General features: G+C 38.8%; 1 protein-coding gene across 10 annotated transcripts in view; it reads left to right on the top strand.

Moving 5' to 3' along the window:
• LOC121330974 (disabled homolog 1-like) overlaps nt 1–19,776 on the top strand; it is an 80,406-nt gene that overhangs the window by 27,073 nt on the left and 33,557 nt on the right. For all 10 annotated transcript variants that reach the window (XM_041278020.1, XM_041278017.1, XM_041278016.1 and 7 more), the window contains exon 3: nt 18,009–18,148. In XM_041278020.1, the coding sequence (XP_041133954.1) occupies nt 18,009–18,148 (140 nt within the window). The remainder of the gene's footprint in view (nt 1–18,008; nt 18,149–19,776) is intronic.

Here is a 19,776-nt window from a genome sequence, read left to right as displayed (position 1 = left end):
CCACCTCCGTGGTTTGGAGGGTCAAGAGTTAGAAGGAAAGATAGAAGCCTTGTATCAAGCTTTCCTCTTCTGTATATGATTTCAACCCCCTTCGTACCTCATTGTAAGTGAACAACATAGCCACACATAGCCACTTTTTAACTTACACCAAGCATCAAAGGCAGCTAACAAATCTGTTCTGAACCTTGCCCTGATCTTGCTACTGTGACAAACACAGTTATATTTACTCTTCCAGAATCACTTCTGCACACAAAGCATCGTAATAGACTTTCTCTTTCATCTTTACAAACACAAGCTTTAACCTGACCCTGGTTCAGATCTCACAGAAAGCATATTCCCTTCTGTTTTCACCAAACACACTCTTTAAGACCAGCCTCTGTCCACTAAGGAGCTTACGATTTGCTCAAAAGGGCTTCTTGAGTCGTTCAGCTATAGCTAAAAAGTCTTTGCAAAGGACTGGAGGTGCACGTTACAGCATGAAAGCCTCTCATCAGAGTGCGAAAAGGATCCAAACCTCCTTCCTTTCACTTAACAGAAGTGGCAATCGTTTCATGATAAAGTACTCCACAAAGTATAGTGTATAGATTGTATAGTGCAGTTACTAGAGCTACAGAATAGAAGGATTAGATCACAGAGCAAACCTACACGGCTTAAATTATAGTGTTTTTTTTTTTTTAAGAACTTTAGATAGCATTCCCCTTTTATATAAACCAGCATCATTATCCTGCATTGCCTATCAATGGTATTTTTCAGCTTTTTATTTTTACGGTATAAAGTTAGCTGGCCTCTTAAATCTTGTTTTGTGTTCCATGTACCATGATTTAATTATTTAATGGCCATTTTAATGATTTAAAGGGTTGTTATAATTTGTAGCTGAAAAAATAGTTCCTAATGTTCTTCAATGGATTCAGATCCTTTTACATGGTATCTGATACTTCAGTAGGGTAGACATCTCTGTTTGCAAGCCATGCTTTATGACTGTCTTGCATTTCCTGGGTCAAATCACTTGGAGGGAGGGGCAAATTGTCCCCACCCCTCCACTGGCTTCTTTCAAGCTAATAGCTAATCCGTTGCTTCCCATAACGACTGACATGCTTTGCTGCCAGTAACATGCTTTGACCCAGAAAACACTGCTGTAACAGACTTCCTGTAGGGCAAGGAAATCAAACAGAGAACTTAGTGCAGTAACAGATGTTTGTTTTTATATGAAAATACATGTTTGCTACAACATGCATTTCTCGTAAAACTGCAGATGTGAGGCATATGCAGCCTGTATGAAAGTGCAAAATGGTTAAGATTTATGGAATTATTTTGTCAGCTTCAATGACTGTAAGAGCCCCACCCCCTTGTTTACAGTGCTGTCGTTCAAATGACAAAAACAGACATGGACGCCCAGGTCTGCCACTAAAAAACAGATTGTCATGTTTTGACTTTACCAGTTATAACTGAAACTGAAGACTTTGCCCACCTCCAAAGCCCTGTTCAAGGCTTTTGACAGCAGCAAGGCTGCCCATAGACATGGCGCTGGACAGCTCTTTTTAGTTCTGTCACTGTGGTTATCAATGAACTGCTTCTGCAGAGCAAGGGGGTGGAAACAGTATTAAAAAAAGGAAGTGATAAAATCCATTCAAACTGCATTACCAAGACTCACAGTCTTAAATGGAATTTATTTTTTATATGTTTTCCAGCATTTGTTTTTACCGCAACTCTAAGGTAAAACCTATTTAATTCAATAAAAAAAGACTTTAAGAATTCAACCTTTAACATAAAGTACAGTGGGCTCTAGTCATTTTTTTATTTTGTATTATAATATCAAGTTTGAGATCAATGAAGCTTACCTAGACTGTTGTTAGAGAACAGTTTTACGAAGATCAAACTGTACTGTATAAAAAACAGACTTTGAAAAGAAATGCTTTAAAGACTGAAGGACTGCTCCGTGGGTCAAATCGAAGCTCCAGAAACCTTCCCCAGTGAATATGATAGCTATGCGTTCCATATGGTTATTAATAAAAGCTACAGTACTCTAAGGGTACTTGAGAGATTCCCCCAACCCTTGGAAATGGTCCTGTGGCATCCTGAATAAAAGGTTACCATGGCAAACCTTCACTGTAATTTTGCAGTTTTCCCACGCCATGGTTTCCAATATGATTTACCATTCTTTACCATTGCCATGCTTTCACTATGCTTTGCAATTGGCCATGCCTTTGCTACTGAATGGTACACTTTTCTAAGGGATGGAGGAGCTCAGGGGTGCATGGGAGTGTTTGGTTTGCAGGTGAGGGTGGAGCCTGCTGCTTAAACAGTGCCCTACTCCCCCAGTCACTCCATTTCAATCTGTGAACATACTGAAAGTGTATTAAAGCCCTGGGGTGACAGGTCCCTTCATGATCCTGTCAGCCTGTGCTATATCAAATTGAACTGTGTCACTGAATCGCACATAGTAAATAAAGGCTACTGAGGTGTAAAACTCTTACTTTCTCGGTTTTATTAATATTACTTGAAAGCGAAATGGCTTTGTGTTCCAGAACGATGATAGTTCTGTTTTACCTGTGATTCTAATATTAAGTTAGAAGTGTTGTGCGAACCACAGGAGCATGAAGATGGTGCTTGAAAACAATCTTTACATGGAATGGGAAGATGTATTTTGAGAGCTGTGGAGTGATTGCTCTAGCCTAGGATTCTTATATTGCGTTTTCATCTGCCAGAGGAATTGACTTGAAATGTATCTTGAAATCAGACTTGTTAACTTTTCTGCAGCAGCACATCAAGATCAAATTGATTTCAATTGGGACTCTCTCCCAGTACCAGTTTGGATTGTGAGCTGGCAGAACTCAGTCTCTCCAAATTGTGCTGATGGTGGATGTTACCTAATGAACGTTCAATGAAGAACACATAAGGCATATCTATACCTGGATTTTAATTAGGTAGGCACTCAGCAGTGTTTTTTTAATTTTCACAATGATTGGAGATGATATGGAGAGGGTGTCTTTAAAGTTTGATTGTATAAATGCATGAACACTGTGGAGAACCGTGGAAATGATAGAAAAGACCACTGAGACACCAAAGTCCATAAACAACTAACCTGAAATTGATGTTTCAGTGGATCAGATGATGGAAACTAAATGATTTACAGAGCTGGCATTACAGAGATATACTGGTGTCTGTGTTGTTTGATATTTCATATGCCCTTCTCCAAACTACATACAATGTTGCCATAAAGTCTTTTTCAGCGTCTTGATTGGATTTTTGACTGCATCGATAACACTGGATTCCATGGCGATTGTTGGTGCACAGTAACCCTCATGCCTTTTTTTTCCAGAATGCTTGAAACTTCTGTTTTTTGTTTTTTTTAAAAACCAAACCCAAGCAAAAATAAATAAATAAGGATCTTGTGTTGAGTTTAAAGGACTGTGTGCAGCTCACTAATGGTTATTTGTTAAGCAAATGTGTCCCTTTACCAGTACAAAGTTGTGGAAGCTCAGGTATGGTACATAAATATCTCTTCCTGGAGTGCTAACAGAGCCAGCTATTGAACCTCACCTGAGAAGAGAATATCTGTGCCAGGGAAAGCACATCCGTCCATTGCAAACCAAGATGAATAAATTATTCCTTCTCGTTTGGTTTTTTTTTAGAATCTGTTACATAATCGCTAGAATTGCAGAAGGCTCAGAAATCCAGGCATTGTAAAAATGGTTGGCGCTCAAAATGTATTAAAGTCTTAGTCCATTTCTAGTGGCAACTAAAGAAATAGGTTTTTTATTTATTTATTTATTTTACACTGCTGGCATGTAGAGATTTTTTTTTCCTGTTAATCCAGTTTTACTTGCCACGGTTGCGCCTTTAATCCTTTTTATTATCAAACTAAACAATATAACTGGAAGTGTTGCTGCCTACTTGTTGCTTATTGTTTTATTTAGCAAACATGTTGTTTTAATGTAATCACTCCTTTGCATTTATTGATGCCAGTTAATCAGACATCTCTAATTGTATTTACAACTGCGTAGTGTTCACTAATTCTGTAATTGGTTCCATGATTAGGCACAGCTCTAGCACAGCAATTACCAGCCTTGATTTAAAATGTGTGTAAATGCTCATCACATACATGCTGGTAGGAGGCAGATGGCTGGAACAGATTTGCCCTCTTGGTGTCTTGCTTTCATGTATTGCTCTGCTTTACAAGCGCAAAAATCTGAGAAAGAGTCTGCATAGGGCTGCGACCAAACAGAGAGAAATAAGTCTTACACTATTTTCTTTGTTAATTTTTATTCAGAGGCCTTTTCAAAGCTTGTTTGAAAGGCTGACTCCCAGACAAAAGGGCTGCTTTTGAACTACGAAGAGCTGAGGTGTGTTTGTGTGTGTGTGTGTGTGTGTGTGTGTGTGTGTGTGTGTGTGTGTGTGTGTGTGTGTGTGTGTGTGTGTGTGTGTGTCATTACAGGGAGCAAAACAATAAAATGTTTAACAAATAACTGGACTTGCAATCATTACAGGCAGTTACTTTAGTTTGGGTCGCATAAACTATCAAAGCTTAATTACATTCAATGTGTTTTTGTCTTTATACGTCAATGCTGTATTAGTAACTGTGTCAGGGTAGTAACACAAATGTCAAATGTGGGCTTCTCATATCACACCGATCAAGGGTAATGAAACTTTTTTAAGATATATTATTATTGAATGTTTCCTTGTGTTAAAGAAGGGCACTGTAATATTATTGTTCACACTTTATATGAAGTGTCTCTAACTACACTGTAATTAATATGTAACTGAAGTGTGATGACATAGTAATTGCAATGTAAATACACAACAGTATGAGTAAATATAGTGTTGTTACATTGTAACTACACAAATGGAACCAGAGACCAAATACAGCAGGCATCCTTTTCCAGATTTTTTTTTTTTTTTAATTAAGTCGTCTCCAATTAGAGCAGCTTTTGTGTTGTTCTGTGCAGTGTGCACTCAGGTTTTGCTGTTGATAGAGTTCAATGCGCTATGGCCAATTTCAAAAGCCTTCTGTATATCTTGCATTCATTATTCAGTACAGTATTTCCCTTTCCCAACTGGGGTGTGAATATTGTTCACACTTTAGAAATGGATGAAAGGTAAATAAATCAGATGTTGATATATACAGTGCATTGCACTAGTCCTTTGTTACTAATGGACTGTATACTGGCCACTTTATTAGACCTCTACACTACCTACTATCAGGTTGGGCCACCATGTGTCCTGATCACAGCCTGGACACAATGTGGCATAAACTCTACAACCTGCTGGAAGGTGTTCGTCATTAATGTTTCTTACTGCTTGGTAGATGATTCTGATGACAAGTGCATCGTTCAAGCTCATCCCAAGCATGCTCAATTTGATTGATATCTGGGGATTGTGATGGCCGTGGAAGAGGTCTCTCTCATGCTCCTCAAACCATTCACACACACAATTCTGGCACAGTGGATGGGTACTTTATCATCTTGATTTTCATGGGATAGACATGACCTCTGCAGTCAGTCTGAAGTAACATGTGCCTCAAAGATTGCTTTGTATTGTACAACTTTGCTGCTCAGTGAGCAATCAGATTCCTGCAGAAAGAGACTGTGGTCCTGAGCAGGCCTAGTGGAATGACTAATTGATCTATTTTGAACAAAACATCTGCTTGTCTGCTTGTGCATGCAGCATGGGATTGCATACCCTCTGCTGAAGGTTCAGTTACTTGATTTGAATAAGTCAGTTTATCGAAGGGGAAGCAAGCATGCAACCATACAACAGCAAAAAAATGAATCGCTGTTATTACACCTGCCTCTCTCAGAAACATTTCCCATGCTGGGTCTTAAAAGTCTCGTACCACTATATCATTTCTTTTTTTTTTTTTTTCTGAAAACTGGAATAGTAAAAAATAAAAAGTCCTGTACCACACTCCAGTCCATTATGGCTATGGGATTCAGCCGCTCTTCTGTCTGTCCCAAAGGCATTTTTAGTTTTAGCTAACTAGGATTTATCTACCCGCTGGACTATTAGAAAGCAACAGTGCATCAGTCCCACACCATCTCCCAGCGTAAGGGTGCCAACACTAAAAGCTATGCAATCTGTATGGCAGTAACACATGCAATACACCACATCTCAATTATTTTTGCATGACTGTGCTTTATGAGTCATTCTGCGTCACGCTTCTTTATCTTATCACTTTTGGATATACAAGGGGGAATGGTATATATATATATATATATATATATATATATATATATATATATATATATATATATATATATATTAATTATTTTGTTCTAAAGCCAGTTTACTTTTCTGCTACGGTAATAAGGGCTGCAGAAGAGAGATAGCGTGGAGGGCAGGAAGAGGTGGGCTAGCCGACATTTAGAAGATCAACTGAATAGACCCAGCTGAAAGTTATTTTATTCCACTGCAGCGCTGGAACAAAAGCTTAATAAATCTGCCAGTCTGCTTTCAGCTGGCAGCAGAACTCAAAAACTGTTAATTTCCATCAGTTACTGCCTACAATCGGTCCAACAATAAATCAGGAGTATTGTCACTGAACTAAATGTGTAGGTCCCTTTACTGTCTGTAGTGTTTTAATGCACTGTTGCTGGCAATAGGGTCAAAGCACAGCAAAGTGCACAGTTATCCTGATAACATATCTATTGGTGTGTATTGACACTTTTACAGACACTTTTAGAAGCTATCATATCGCTTCTGATATGGTTGTTTGATAAAGTCTGATCCTCTCCAAAAAATACAGTTACTGAATCCATTAGTAGACAGTATGCTGAATAGATAGAAATAAAGTCTAGAAAATAAATAGAAATGCAGTGTATCATATATTTACATACATCATAATATCATAAAATGACATCACAAACACATTCATAGATTTAAATAGAAATAGTGAGTATAGTATAGTGAGTATAAGTCCTATAAGTACTTCCACACTTTATGTATGTTAAAATTAATGAAACATTGTCTCCTTTGAGCAAAAACTTGTATGTGTGTGTGTTTGTGTGTGTGTGTGTGTGTGTGTGTGTGTGTGTGTGTGTGTGTGTGTGTGTGTGTGTGTGTGTGTGTGTGTGTGTGTGTGTGTGTGTGTGTGTGTGTGTGTGTGTGTGTGTGTGTGTGTGTGTGTGTGTGTGTGTGTGTGTGTGTGTGCATTTCTGCATTGTTAATTCTTAAATGCAGTTTGAAATGTATTAGGTAATAGTTTCAATCTCAGTGCCCGGTGCTTCAAGTGTACCCTTGATGTTACAGAACAAAACTCTCCTGCTGATACAGTTTCACTTCAATGCTGTTAGTGTGCAGTCAGGTCCAGTACAAAGTGCTGTCCGCGTGCATTACAGTGTGGCCGGATAGCGATGACTGAGAAGCGAACTTCAAGAACAAACACCTAAAGAGACGCACCAGGGGTCTGTCTTAAGGGCAGGAGAATATCAAGCACAGGGTAGCGACTAGCTTTCATAACACGTCTCATTTAAACCACCAGTGAGCACGCTGTGCTTGGTCAGGCGTTCAGTGATTTAAAAGATAAATTGCTATTTAGAATGCTCAATTTGCAATAGCAAATGAATTTCGATCTGGCATTGTATATGGCTAATGAGTTATAGTTCTACATTTATTTCTAGGATTAGATTTTTTTTAAATTTTGTTACCTACTGATATGGCCAGGAAGGCAGACAATATTCATTGATAAATTGTTTATTTGTTTGTTTGTGGATGAAAGGGACAATTCAATTTTCCAACCTGTAAATGTAAACATTTTATAACAATAATGATAATCATCAATCCTCTAAACCTGTAGTGGAAGTATGCTGAACACCTTCTAACTCTGGCTCCAGATTAGACGGTTGTGCACAGAGCAAGGTGCTCCGGAAAATCTGCAGACACCAAGCAAACTGGCCTGGTTTTCAAAAATGTAATTTAAGAGACTTTTTTGATGCGAAAGTCATAGGATTGCTTCATATAGATGAACTTGATAAGCAATACATCAAAGCAGTTAATAAGATGCAGGTAACCGGGCCTACCAGAGGATTGATTTGTGGAGAGAAACAAAGCTGCTGACTTTGAAAAGCAACCCACAATGCACCTCTCACAACTATTCAGTCCAGTGGTAGAGTAGAACACATTCACAACAGGCAAACGACAATACTGCTGTAAATGCTTCAGAAATATTCAAACTGCTGTTGTACTGAGAATAATATTTGAATCCTCCCCACTGGAGTACTGAATAGAGCACGTTTCAATCTGACAGTAACATTATGGTTATGATAACATTAAAAGTGTGTGTGGGAGGGGGGGGGTATTTGATTTTTGAGTAGATTTTTCTGGAGATGTGGATGTTCTTAGAACATTTGGCTTCGGACGAAGCAGCTCAAAGCAATTTGAGATTAAAAGGATATATCAATCTTAGCTCAAATAAAAGGCACTCTAGTCTTAAACTGAGGGAACACAAACCCACTTTGTGGCTTGGAACTTGATTTCAGGAGACTAGGCTTCTGGTCACTGCACGGAACATCAGGAGAGACAGGGTTTGATACAGCAAAGTTGTCTCAAACTAGGTCTCCTGGTTTCAAGCCACTGTTCCTGAAAAAGTGGCGTGGTGTTCCCTCAGCTTTAATCACACTCAGTATATTGAATTCTAATCCGACACATTGCAGTCATACACACCGCACAAGGCTTGCACATGACAGCACTGTGCAGGTCACTAGTCATTAAACATCACCTCCTAAACCAAAGTATGTAGGCAGAGAAACACATAAATAAATAAATAAACTCTGTAGCAGAAGCATAGACACGCTTGCCACAGTGACAGGACAGCAGAACTTAATTGTGTCATCTAGAGAACATTCTGACCTCCCCTGAGCCCAAACAAGTTAAACATTCTAGATTCTAATTCTACAAGTTAAACTATTCAATATCACAGAGTTCCCAGTCCTAAGTCAGGAAGATCAGAATGAAATGTCACGTCTTAGTTCCAGTGGAACTGTTGAGTTTTTATCGCTAGGTAGCCCGAGGCAAGAGAAGCTGATGTTATTTGGCCTGAGGCTCATGAGTCAGGAGCTGAAGTGAAAAAAAAGGACATCCAGACTAGCAGTCTCTACTCCACAGGCCCTGCGCTTCGTTCACTGTGCACTTTAACTATTTAAAAAGGGAGGCATATTAGAACAGTTTCTGTATTGTTCCATGTATAAGAATAGCTCTATTTGCAGTCTGTATTCAGTTCTCCTTCATCCAATGCTGCAAGCTTAGTTGCTGGTTAAGAGTGACAGATATCTGAAAACATGTAATGTGGACTACATGTGATGGATAATTGACAGTCGGACATATGAGTAAAGACTTTATGATATGTATTTACATACAGTGGCTCTCAAAAGTATTCACGCCCCTTGGACTTTTTCACATTTTATTGTGTTACAACATGGAATCAAAATTGATTTAATTAGGAGTTTTTTCCACTGATCAACACAAAAAAGTCCATAATGTCAAAGTGAAAAATAAAATCTACAAATTGTTCTAAATTAATTACAAATACCAAACAGAAAATAATTGATTGCATAAGTATTCACCCCCTTGAGTCAATATTTGGTAGAGGCACCTTTGAGAACAATTACAGCCATGAGTCTATTTGGATAAGTCTCTACCAGCTTTGCACATCTGGACACTGCAATTTTTTCCCATTTACAAAATTGCTCAAGCTCCGTCAAGTTGATTGGGGACCTTTGGTGAACAGCATTTTCAACTCTTTCCACATGTGTTCAATTGGATTGAGGTCCAGGCTTTGACTGGGCCACTCCAGGACATTGACCTTTTTGTTTGGGGTCATTGTCCTGCTGGAAGATGAATCTTCTCCCTAGTCCCAGGTCTCTTGTAGGCTTCAGCAGGTTTTCCTCCGGAATTCCTCTGTACTTTGCTGCATCAATTTTGCCCTCTATCTCCAGAAGCTGTCCAGGCCCTGATGCAGAGAAGCATCCCCATAACATGATGCTGCTACCACATGCTTCACGGTAGGGATGGTGTTCTCAGGATGATGTGTGGTGTTAGGCTTGCGCCAAACATAGCGCTTAGCGTTGAGGCCAAAAAGCTCTTTTTTGGTCTCATCAGACCATAGAATCTTCTTCCACTTGGTCTCAGAGTCTCCCACATGCCTTCTGGCAAATCTAGCAGAGATTTCATGTGAGTTTTTTTCAACAATGGCTTTCGGATTGCCTTGTTCCTTCATCTTCATTATGTAGTTTTTGTTAGGAAATGTACTAACCAACTGTGGGACCTCAGAGACAGGTATTTTTAACCTGAAATCATCTGAAACACCTTAATTGCACACAGGTGGACTCCATTCAACTAATTATGTGACTTCTAAAGACAATTGGTTGCACCAGAGCTTATTTAGGTGTGTCAAAGCAAAGGGGGTGTATACTTATGCAATCAATTATTTTCTGTCTTATATTTGTAATTAATTTAGAACAATTAGTAGATTTTATTTTTCACTTTGACATTATGGACTTTTTTGTGTTGATCAGTGGTAAAAACTCCTAATTAAATCCATTCTGATTCCATGTTGTAACACAATAAAATGTGGAAAAGTCCAAGGGGGTGAATACTTTTGAGAGCCACGGTACATTCACCTTTTTACTGTAAAGTTCATAATGACGGCCTGCCTCATTTGCACAGTGATACATAATAATGGCCAGGTATTTCCTGGTTCATACTATTGGGTAGTATCCCATTTAATGCTCTAATTAAATGTATAATTATTGTATAGCTTGGTTACAGTAACTCAAGGCTGTATTAGATTAAATATTAATTAATTAATTGTTTATCAATCACTTTTATGTGAGACAAACACAAGCAATTAATACAAGAACACCATTTCTTTCATTAAACAACTTCAATTAGGATAACCCTAAAGGCCTTTACACACTGGACGCGATGTGACAAGAGAATGTGTCGTACGACACACCGTAACACGACAAAAATAAAAATAAAACATGTATTTTTGATACAAGCCATTCACGCTGCCTGGGATGTGACGGGCAACACTGAAGCGACACTGAAGCACTGAAAAAATAGGATTGATGTCTTTTTTTGCAATGTTGACCCATGGCAGCTAGGGAACTGAGCAACAAGGAACAGCTTCCCTTGCAGGCCTACAGTAAACAATGGCAGAAGAAAAGATAATTCAGCTGTATCAAAATACCCAGAGCTGTACAATAAAGGACACAAAAATTATAAAGACACGGCAATGAGGGAGAACATTTGGCAGCCCATTGCCAGGGAATTGGATATAGCTGGTGTGTAAGATTACTTTACCATTTTCTGAAATAAGTATCCTGAAAAGCTATAATATATTTTATTGGTATTAGCTGTATAACAGGACTATCATACGTGTTATTGTTTCCAGCCGATGATATAATCAGAGGAGAGTCGCCTATCACATCGCGCGCCTGTCGCCAATGCTGTGTGAATGTACCATTTTACTGCAAGACAAATCATATCCCATCCAGTGTGCGGAGACCTTAAGAAATGCATTTACTGAAATACCCACTCACGAGCAACATGCATAGGGTTAGCCGGTGTAGCAGTACAGTGAGTTTTCAGAATCTCTTAGGTGACAGTCACAGGGTGGATATGTTGCTTTACTGAGCAGACATCAGCTCCTCTACATTCTGTAGAGTGTGTTTATCATAGAAGCTGAAAGAATATTGAATAAGCAACTACCTCCTTAGCACTCAGACTGATTGGGGAAATCTGGGATTTATTACAACAATGTTTTCCTGTGTCCTGATCCCAAGCCATAAAACTCAGCTTAGCTGGATGCTGCATCGAGCTGAAGCAAAGTCCAGGAAACTGTGAAACTGCATAAAGATAAAGTAGCCCTTCCCTCACCCTACAATCATCTTCATTGTATTTTCACAATTGGAGTAAGAGGTGAGTTAATCATTTGAATTCTGTTACGAATGAGTGCACGCATTGCAATGATTAATCTGCAGTGCTAACAGCTTGAATTGTCGAGTACTCGGAGCTACATAATATGACCTGTCAATTAGTTTCAGCAGGGCCATATTTGTTTTAACTGTTATTTTCTTCTGACAGGGAGAAAACTGAATAAAAAAGATTATTTTGACTGTCAGTTGTTAACATTTCTGACAGCTCGAGGTTAATTAGGAACTTGATTGAGTTTTTTATGATGAGTAGCACTTGTCAACGGAAAACGTGTTATTGCCTTTGAAATATTAAATTACAAACAACATTCTCTCAGCAGTTTTCAACACAGAAGCACTCCAGTATTTAAACGTTTGCACTGGCTTGCTGTGGATTCCTTTGACCTTCTTCTCTCAGGGACTTTGTGACTCACTGTATACCCAGCTGCACTCTGAGATTCCACAATACCGAATTTCTCTTCTATGGAACTCCATTCCAATTAATAACTGGTATGCCAATACACTTGCCTCTGGACTGAAGACTTGATTATTGCAAGATTTCATTATAACCATCCTCTTATTTACCTTCTATTGCATATTGAAACATCCCAGATTGCCTTGGCTATATGCAATGTATAGTTTGTTGTAGCTTTAATGTGCCTTTAATAAAAAGTGTGCTTTTATTCTGTGTTATAGATTCGATTTAAATATTGTTAGTAAAACCTAAAGCATTACTTTTTAAAAAGCGCTCTGATTAGTCTCCATAGCTCTTCATGTCATATAGAGTGTTGCAGTGGATGAAATGCAGCAGTCTATCATATTGTTGTTTAGGTTATTGGTGGAGGCACCAGCCTGGCCACCAACATGCTAGGACTTTGTGCTAGGACTTGGAAAAATACATCTTGTCTACTTTACTTATTAAGCAATGTCTAGTCAGTGACTAATCTGATGAACAGGAGTGACAAGCACTCGTTTGAGTTGTGAAAAACATTTTCTTACTCACTGATGACTCATCCTAAAATATATCATTACGGAACACTTTTGTCATTCAATATATGGGACAGGAAAGCATTTTTTTTTTTTTTTAATTATTATTATACATGTTATGTGCATTAAGTTATTTTTCCATATGGTTCATCATTTGCAAACTGTATAATTTTTGTCTGGTCCGTTATGGTCCAGAGTACATAAACTCCTGGCATATATAATTTTGATTTTTTTTTCCTATAGCAGCAGGTTAAAGATTGTTATTTTGACCTTGTCTCCCCTCCTGCATTCAAATAGAATTGTATTAAAATGTCATACAAATGAAAATCTAATTGTGCTAAAGAATTATCAGCTGAGCTTGCACGAAGGTTGTTAAATGTTCTAAACCTTATAAGGACATTTATGACTTCTCCTTGAAGCAGCTTATCAAAACAAGACAAGACAACCTGATCAATAGTTACCCTTGTTGCTGGAAAACAGGTTCTGCTTTTTCAATTCCTAAGGTCTGCATATAGTAGCTGCTGGTGGCAAAATACTATGATCAGAATGCATTTTCCTTGCAGTCAAAAAAAAAAATTAAAAAAAAATAGAAATCTTAACTTGCTGCCTGCAGGTGTTTTACAATCAACTCCTGGTACAATTCAGTCTCCTACATATGCTCACCATAGTCTCCAAAAAGCTGGCCTAGGGCCTCTAGGGTAACGCTCCATGACAGAGTGCGGTTATAACACATACATTTAGTGCCTGAGGGTAAAGCTTATAAGCAGGTTCAGCACTGCTTGCAGCACCTCAAACACGAGCTACAGAACTAAAAAGCCTTACCTTATAATGAAGCATATAGGCACATGCTCTTTTGTAGCCATATATCTCCCTCTCCCCCCGGGTGTAATGTATAGTACCTGGTTAAGTCACAGCAGGTTCGAGATCTCTGCATCACCCTGCTGCTTTCACTTGGATTCTCCACTTACTTGTATCGATTCACCCAAATTGTTAAACCACATACAGAAACAGGAAAATGTTGGTCTGCTTATATTGTAAGGAAACTAACGAATTTGATATCTGCAAATGAGTGCACACAGTACCAATGTCTATGTTAGTAAGCTCCCATTGACTGATTCCAATATTCAAAGGTTATAGATCTATAGCGTGAACATTAATAGTTAGACACAACAAACATGGACCTAGTTACAAACAGGAATTAGATAATGATCGGTTGCCTAATGTTCTGGGAAATAGCTCAAGTACAGAGATGGTCTGTTGTCACCTAACTGTGTGTGTATGTGTGAATCTGAACTTTGTGAAGTCTGCTTATAATCTGTTTTCCTAACAATATCTAAACAAGATTAAGTTATTGGCGTGTGTTATAATGTTGATCCCAAAACAGAAGATATGCAAGATCCAAATGCACCCAAGTTTATCAGTTCGTTATTCTTGGGTCATCCAGGCTGGTTGAGTAAATAAAGATGTTGCCACAATTGCATCTGGGCTCCAGTGTTCTTTGTTTAGCCTTTGTTGATCCCTACAGTATCTCGTAATCACTGAGTGTTTGAAATTGTAGACACTAAAAGGGCCCTGTTTTTATTCTTTAAAGAAATCATAACCAAGCATTTTAAATATGTTGTCTTCACTCTTTTCCATTCGCAACATTATCACTGGCCTCAGTAACTTGAGGATTCAAGGATATTTTTTAGTCCTCATTCAGACTGTACACCATTGACTGTGCCCGTCTTCTGTAGCTGCCTGTCTGTCCATCTGTAACACTGTGTATCAATAATTGCCTTAAACGCTCTTCTCCAAACCATTATCATAAACGTCTTGCCTCCTATAGACTCCTTAGACTGCATTTGGGTATAATCTGATAAACTTATTATTTTTCTTTTTTTTTTTTTTGTACTAATGCTGGTTGCCTTATGCTTATTTTTCAAGTTTCACTTTTCCTTGGTAGTGTTACATCCCATGTCAGACTCGCAGAGAGCAGAGTGTTGTTCTGGGATGATCTTGGCACAGAATCATGCAGGTGTTAAAGGCTGACTCCAGACAGAAAGTTATTTTTATTTTTACTGTACTATAGTACACTGAACCATGTTTTCCCAGTGCCTTGCACTTCTGCAGCTCGCTGCAGTATATCTTCTTGCCTTTCATGCTGCTGCTTTTTTTAGAATGTCCCTCTGACACAGATGTGACCTGATTTAATGTGTCTGGCTCTCGCAGTGCTCGAGTTGGCGTGCTGAACCATTTGTAATGTTATACTGCCGTCCCTTGTTCTGCCTTGACAGGTGTGGGGCCGTGTGTTTCATCCTTTCTCATTTCATTGTTGGATTTCATTGATTTTTGTAATTAACCTGCATTTTTGGGGTGGGAGGACAGCGTAGTTGGCAGTGGTTCTGAGTCTGAAACATGCCCTTGCTATCACAAGGAGGTGATAAAGAAATGACTGTACAGTACAGTACAGGGTGTCGACCAGCAACAAGATGGAGACAGATATAAATAAATAAATCAATAAATACATAAATAAAGCAATGTCAGATTACAGGCTATCACATAGATATGAAGGCAGAGGGCAGGACAGCGGGTTGGATGCTGCACAATAGACATTGGCTTCTTTATCCCAGGAGGCATCAGTAACCCGAGGCCCGCTATTGACTGCAATGATGCTGTAATTATCTGCCTGCCCTGACTCACAATGGAAACCATTCACTGTGGCCTGTAAGCACAAAAAAGGACACTAAGACATTAGAGAGCTTCGACTTTATTGTACTATCCTACTAGAAGTGAAGCCTTTCATGCACTGGAAACAACATTTTAGTGGCCAACAGCAGCAGAGCCACTCTGACCTATCATCCACATATTATACAAGCACAGCAGCTTCTCAGACAGTCAGTAAACCATGACACATTAACAGTAGACCGTGTTTCGTGGTCGCTTGAGGTATAACATTGGCTATTTGTGCATTACATTAATCTGAAACTCCATGTTGTTGCAATAAAAACGTGGGTTCTGTTTCTGATGCCATAGGCATATATCACCATTGTATGAGCATCATGCGTCTGCACTGCAATGAGCAGAAATTCTATGTTTCATAATAGGTCGAGTTACTTCTTTATGCGTAAGTGAGTAACACTTTACATAAAGTGTCTCTAATTACCATGCATTTTAACTTAGGTTGAGAGTTAAGTTTAGAGTTAGGGTTAGGGTTAGGTTTAGGAACAGGGTTATATTGTGCACAAAGATTTAAACATTAAGCACATTGCTATGTTTAATAGAATTGTAATTATGTGTATAAGTGCACATGTATTTACTATGTAGCTACTATGTAAATAAACAGTAATTAGACACTATAAAATCTTACCTTTATTTAGTATTTCCCTTGCTAACAAGTTCAACTGATATATTTAATCAAAAAAAGAATCAAGTGTTTATCCCACCAGACGCCATAAAGCCCAGAAAGATAAAACCTTAGCATGAGTCACTGATTGACTGTGATCATTGCATGTCAAATTGTTGCTGAATATGCACCTTTCCTGGTGCAATTGTATCAGTTGAATGCTGCCTAATTCAGACTGCATGTGACTTGGTGAGCATGCTCATGGTCATGGAATATGCCCATTTAAACTGGCTTCCCTCTGTGAATATTAATTTGGTAGAAACTTGTACACATCTGCTGACCCCAATGCATTGACTTTTCCTTCTTCACCTGCAATTAGCATTTCCTTCAGCTGCGTCTTTAGCACTGAAGCCTGCTCCCTTTATTCCAGGCTTCAGAAGTACACTGAATTAATGCAGCAGGTCCAGTCACAGGTTAGCGGTCTGTTATGTTATAATAGAGGGGTTAATGATTGCAGTTTGTTGGAAAGCCTCATTCTTCTTGGTTTGCCTGGTAAAATAAATAGGCTGGATGTGTACTGCCATATAGCCCTTTCAGTGAGAGGCTCATTAATTTCACTTTATCATAAGGTGCTCTTCATGTCAATGGCCATTTGGAGCCAATCATGACTTCCAGAGTAAGTAATGATGGATATGACCAAAGTAGCAAAAAAAGATTGTTCTTGAACGCTGATGGAAAAGGGGGCCTCTTTGATGTATTCCAGTGAAATCGAGTCAGTCTTCAATCTCTGTCACTTTATTATCACCAGCTGGAAGGAAAAATCTCCATAACAGGTACTATTAACCCTTTCACCACCATGTGTCTCGATCCCTGTAGAGTGGAAGCTGTTATTTCAGTCATGTGTGAGTCCATATCACCCCCTGGCTGAGCTCCAGACCCCTAGTCTATGAGGAACTGGGCTCAGCCCATGCATGCTTCATTCACATGAGAGCTAAACAGACATCACACATTGTTAGAGATTCCAGCCTGGGTCAGCACCACTATAAAAGGCCAGTTTCTTTAACAAGGAACAAATTTTATTCATAACCCACAAAATCATTGTGATTTCAACATTTTAAACTATTGCCTTTCCCCACAACACATTCTGACAGTCTTTATTGGAAAAGTAAGCTTCATGGCGTTTAGGATGTCTGTGTTTTAGCATATCAGCTGCCTGCTGTTTAAAGGTACAAAGGTATTCTGTACTGAACTGTGAGACCGTGTGTGCTCTCCATATTAAAACAATTGTATCCCCATTAGGAATGTAAGGCAAACTGGGAGGTGTTGCCAAACAATTTTCTTCTCAGGCTATAATTACTCTTGAAACCTTGCCTCATCAATGGAGCTCACAACAGCTCTGCAGTAGGACAGCTGGGGAGATGGACTTGCAACAATGTTAGAACAAGAAACATAGTGGGTAGTGAGAGTTCATTGTTTTATTCAGAAGAGACATTGCTGAAAAGATGCTGACATTTGGTTGCATATTTGCTCAAGGAATAAGATCATTTCAGTATCCTGCAATAAGCTAGCCACTCAATTTTTTTGTCACTGGATCGTATTAAAACAAGTACTTGAAAAAAAAAAAAAAACAGTAGCTGTACTGCTGTATATTGTGCTACAACTACAGCAGGATTGCAGGAAGTAGTTAAAAACCAGGAAGCAACAGCATCTTGGTATTGTTGGTGTGCACTCATTGTAGCAGACTGGACAAGGTCACAGTGTTCTTTTCTGCTTGCTTTTTCTTCCAGGTCAGGATCGGAGCGAGACAGGTCTGATCAAGCGCTTTAAGGGGGATGGTATTCGGTACAAGGCTAAGCTGATCGGGCTTGATGAAGTTACAGCAGCAAGAGGAGACAAGTTATGCCAAGATTCAATGATGAAGCTCAAGGTAGGGAGTTTTTCAATAGGAATATATTGTACTTGCAACATCATAGACTGTGGATTTCAAACAAGATGTTCATCTCTACATTTAACCAACAAGTAATCAGTGCTTCTTATTGAACTTTTCACAGACAACATATTTGATCAAAGACTTTTAGCCTTGTCAGGCTCTTGTCAAACTTTAAAATTATTGCTTCTATAATTATGTTTGCTGATTATTCTTTTGAACAAGATGTCTGGTTGTCTTGTGCAGTAATTCCACATCCCCCTGTGTTTTAAAATCTGCCGCTTTCACACATTGGGAAATTTATTTGTCAAGCATTTTTCACATGTTTGATGTACCCCCCATTGAATACTCATTATTATAACATTAATCTTCAATGTGCACCTTTTATCCCCCTGAAAGTCATTAGCACATATTTTGGAAATGTGCATTCACGTTTTCAGCTGTGTGACTTCTATTCAGTAGGCTGGTCGCTGATCACTGCGTATCAATCCTGCATGCTGCTTACCCAGGAACACTAGCAGTAGCAGGGTGGTGAGTCTGCCTGCAGGAACGCTAGCTAGCAGTAGGCTGGTCGCTGATCACTGTGTATTAATCCTGCATGCTGTGGTGAGTCTGCCTGCAGGAATGCTAGCTCAGCTGCTACTTATAGCAGGTTTTGCATGGAGGCAATAATGATTGAATATTCCTAAGAAGAGGAAGGTGATAAATAATACATCTTTAAAGCAAGCAAGGGCTGTCTGCAGGGCATGTGGGGGATTCAGATGCGTGGTTTGATTCCCTAGTAAACCAGTACTGGTGTTGGCTCATTTCAGCTCAGAAAGGGGGAAGGAGTAGAGATTTGCTGTGCTGAGGTTGGGAGGAGACAGGGCGATATCACAGAACAATGTCACGACAGGACACTGGACATGTTTTTCAAAGCATTTAAGGGCATTAATCCACTATTTAACCCTTTCAGTCCTGAATTATATTGTTGAGTTGAAGAAACTCCTTTCTTTAGTATACATGAGAATAGGACAAAAATGCTTTTGTTACACATATATTTAAACACTACCTCAGTCTGGGACCTGGGTTCCTACATGATTTCCGACAGCTTATGTTAACATATGGCACTAATATAGACTTTGAGGTCCCGCCAGGACTGAAAGGGATAAAACATATTCAAAACGGATCATAATATTTATATGACTTTTTGCAAAGAAAGTTAAGCCAGGAGCAATCTAGATGTTTGCTAAAATTATTCTTCTTAAAGGGAAAATATTCCTGGAGTACCCATGATTCTGTAGTTCAAAAACAAATACAGGGGCACTTGAAATTGTTCCACAGGAAATTGTTACTGTGTTAATGCAGTAGACCTTTCATTGATGCAGAACCATTTAATAAATCATTGAAAACAGTCAGTTACAGAGATGTGTTTGTAACGTTTCTACTGTACTGTAATCTTTACTCAAACGATATGATGTTACTCATTGTAGATCAAAGTTAAGCTGCTGTGGCGAAGTTTTATCATTCTGATAATTGAGGGAATAATTTGTGCTGCTACAGTATGAGTTTTTCTTTTTTAATATGCAGAGAAATTGGGTCGTTTCACTTTGATATTCCCCAAATAATTTCCCAGAAGTCTTACACAT

Source organism: Polyodon spathula, chromosome 18 (genome assembly GCF_017654505.1).
Source record: "Polyodon spathula isolate WHYD16114869_AA chromosome 18, ASM1765450v1, whole genome shotgun sequence".
Taxonomy (NCBI): Eukaryota; Metazoa; Chordata; class Actinopteri; order Acipenseriformes; family Polyodontidae; genus Polyodon; species Polyodon spathula.
The sequence above is the reverse complement of the archived record's forward strand: the minus strand, read 5'-3'. Positions and strand labels throughout refer to the sequence as shown.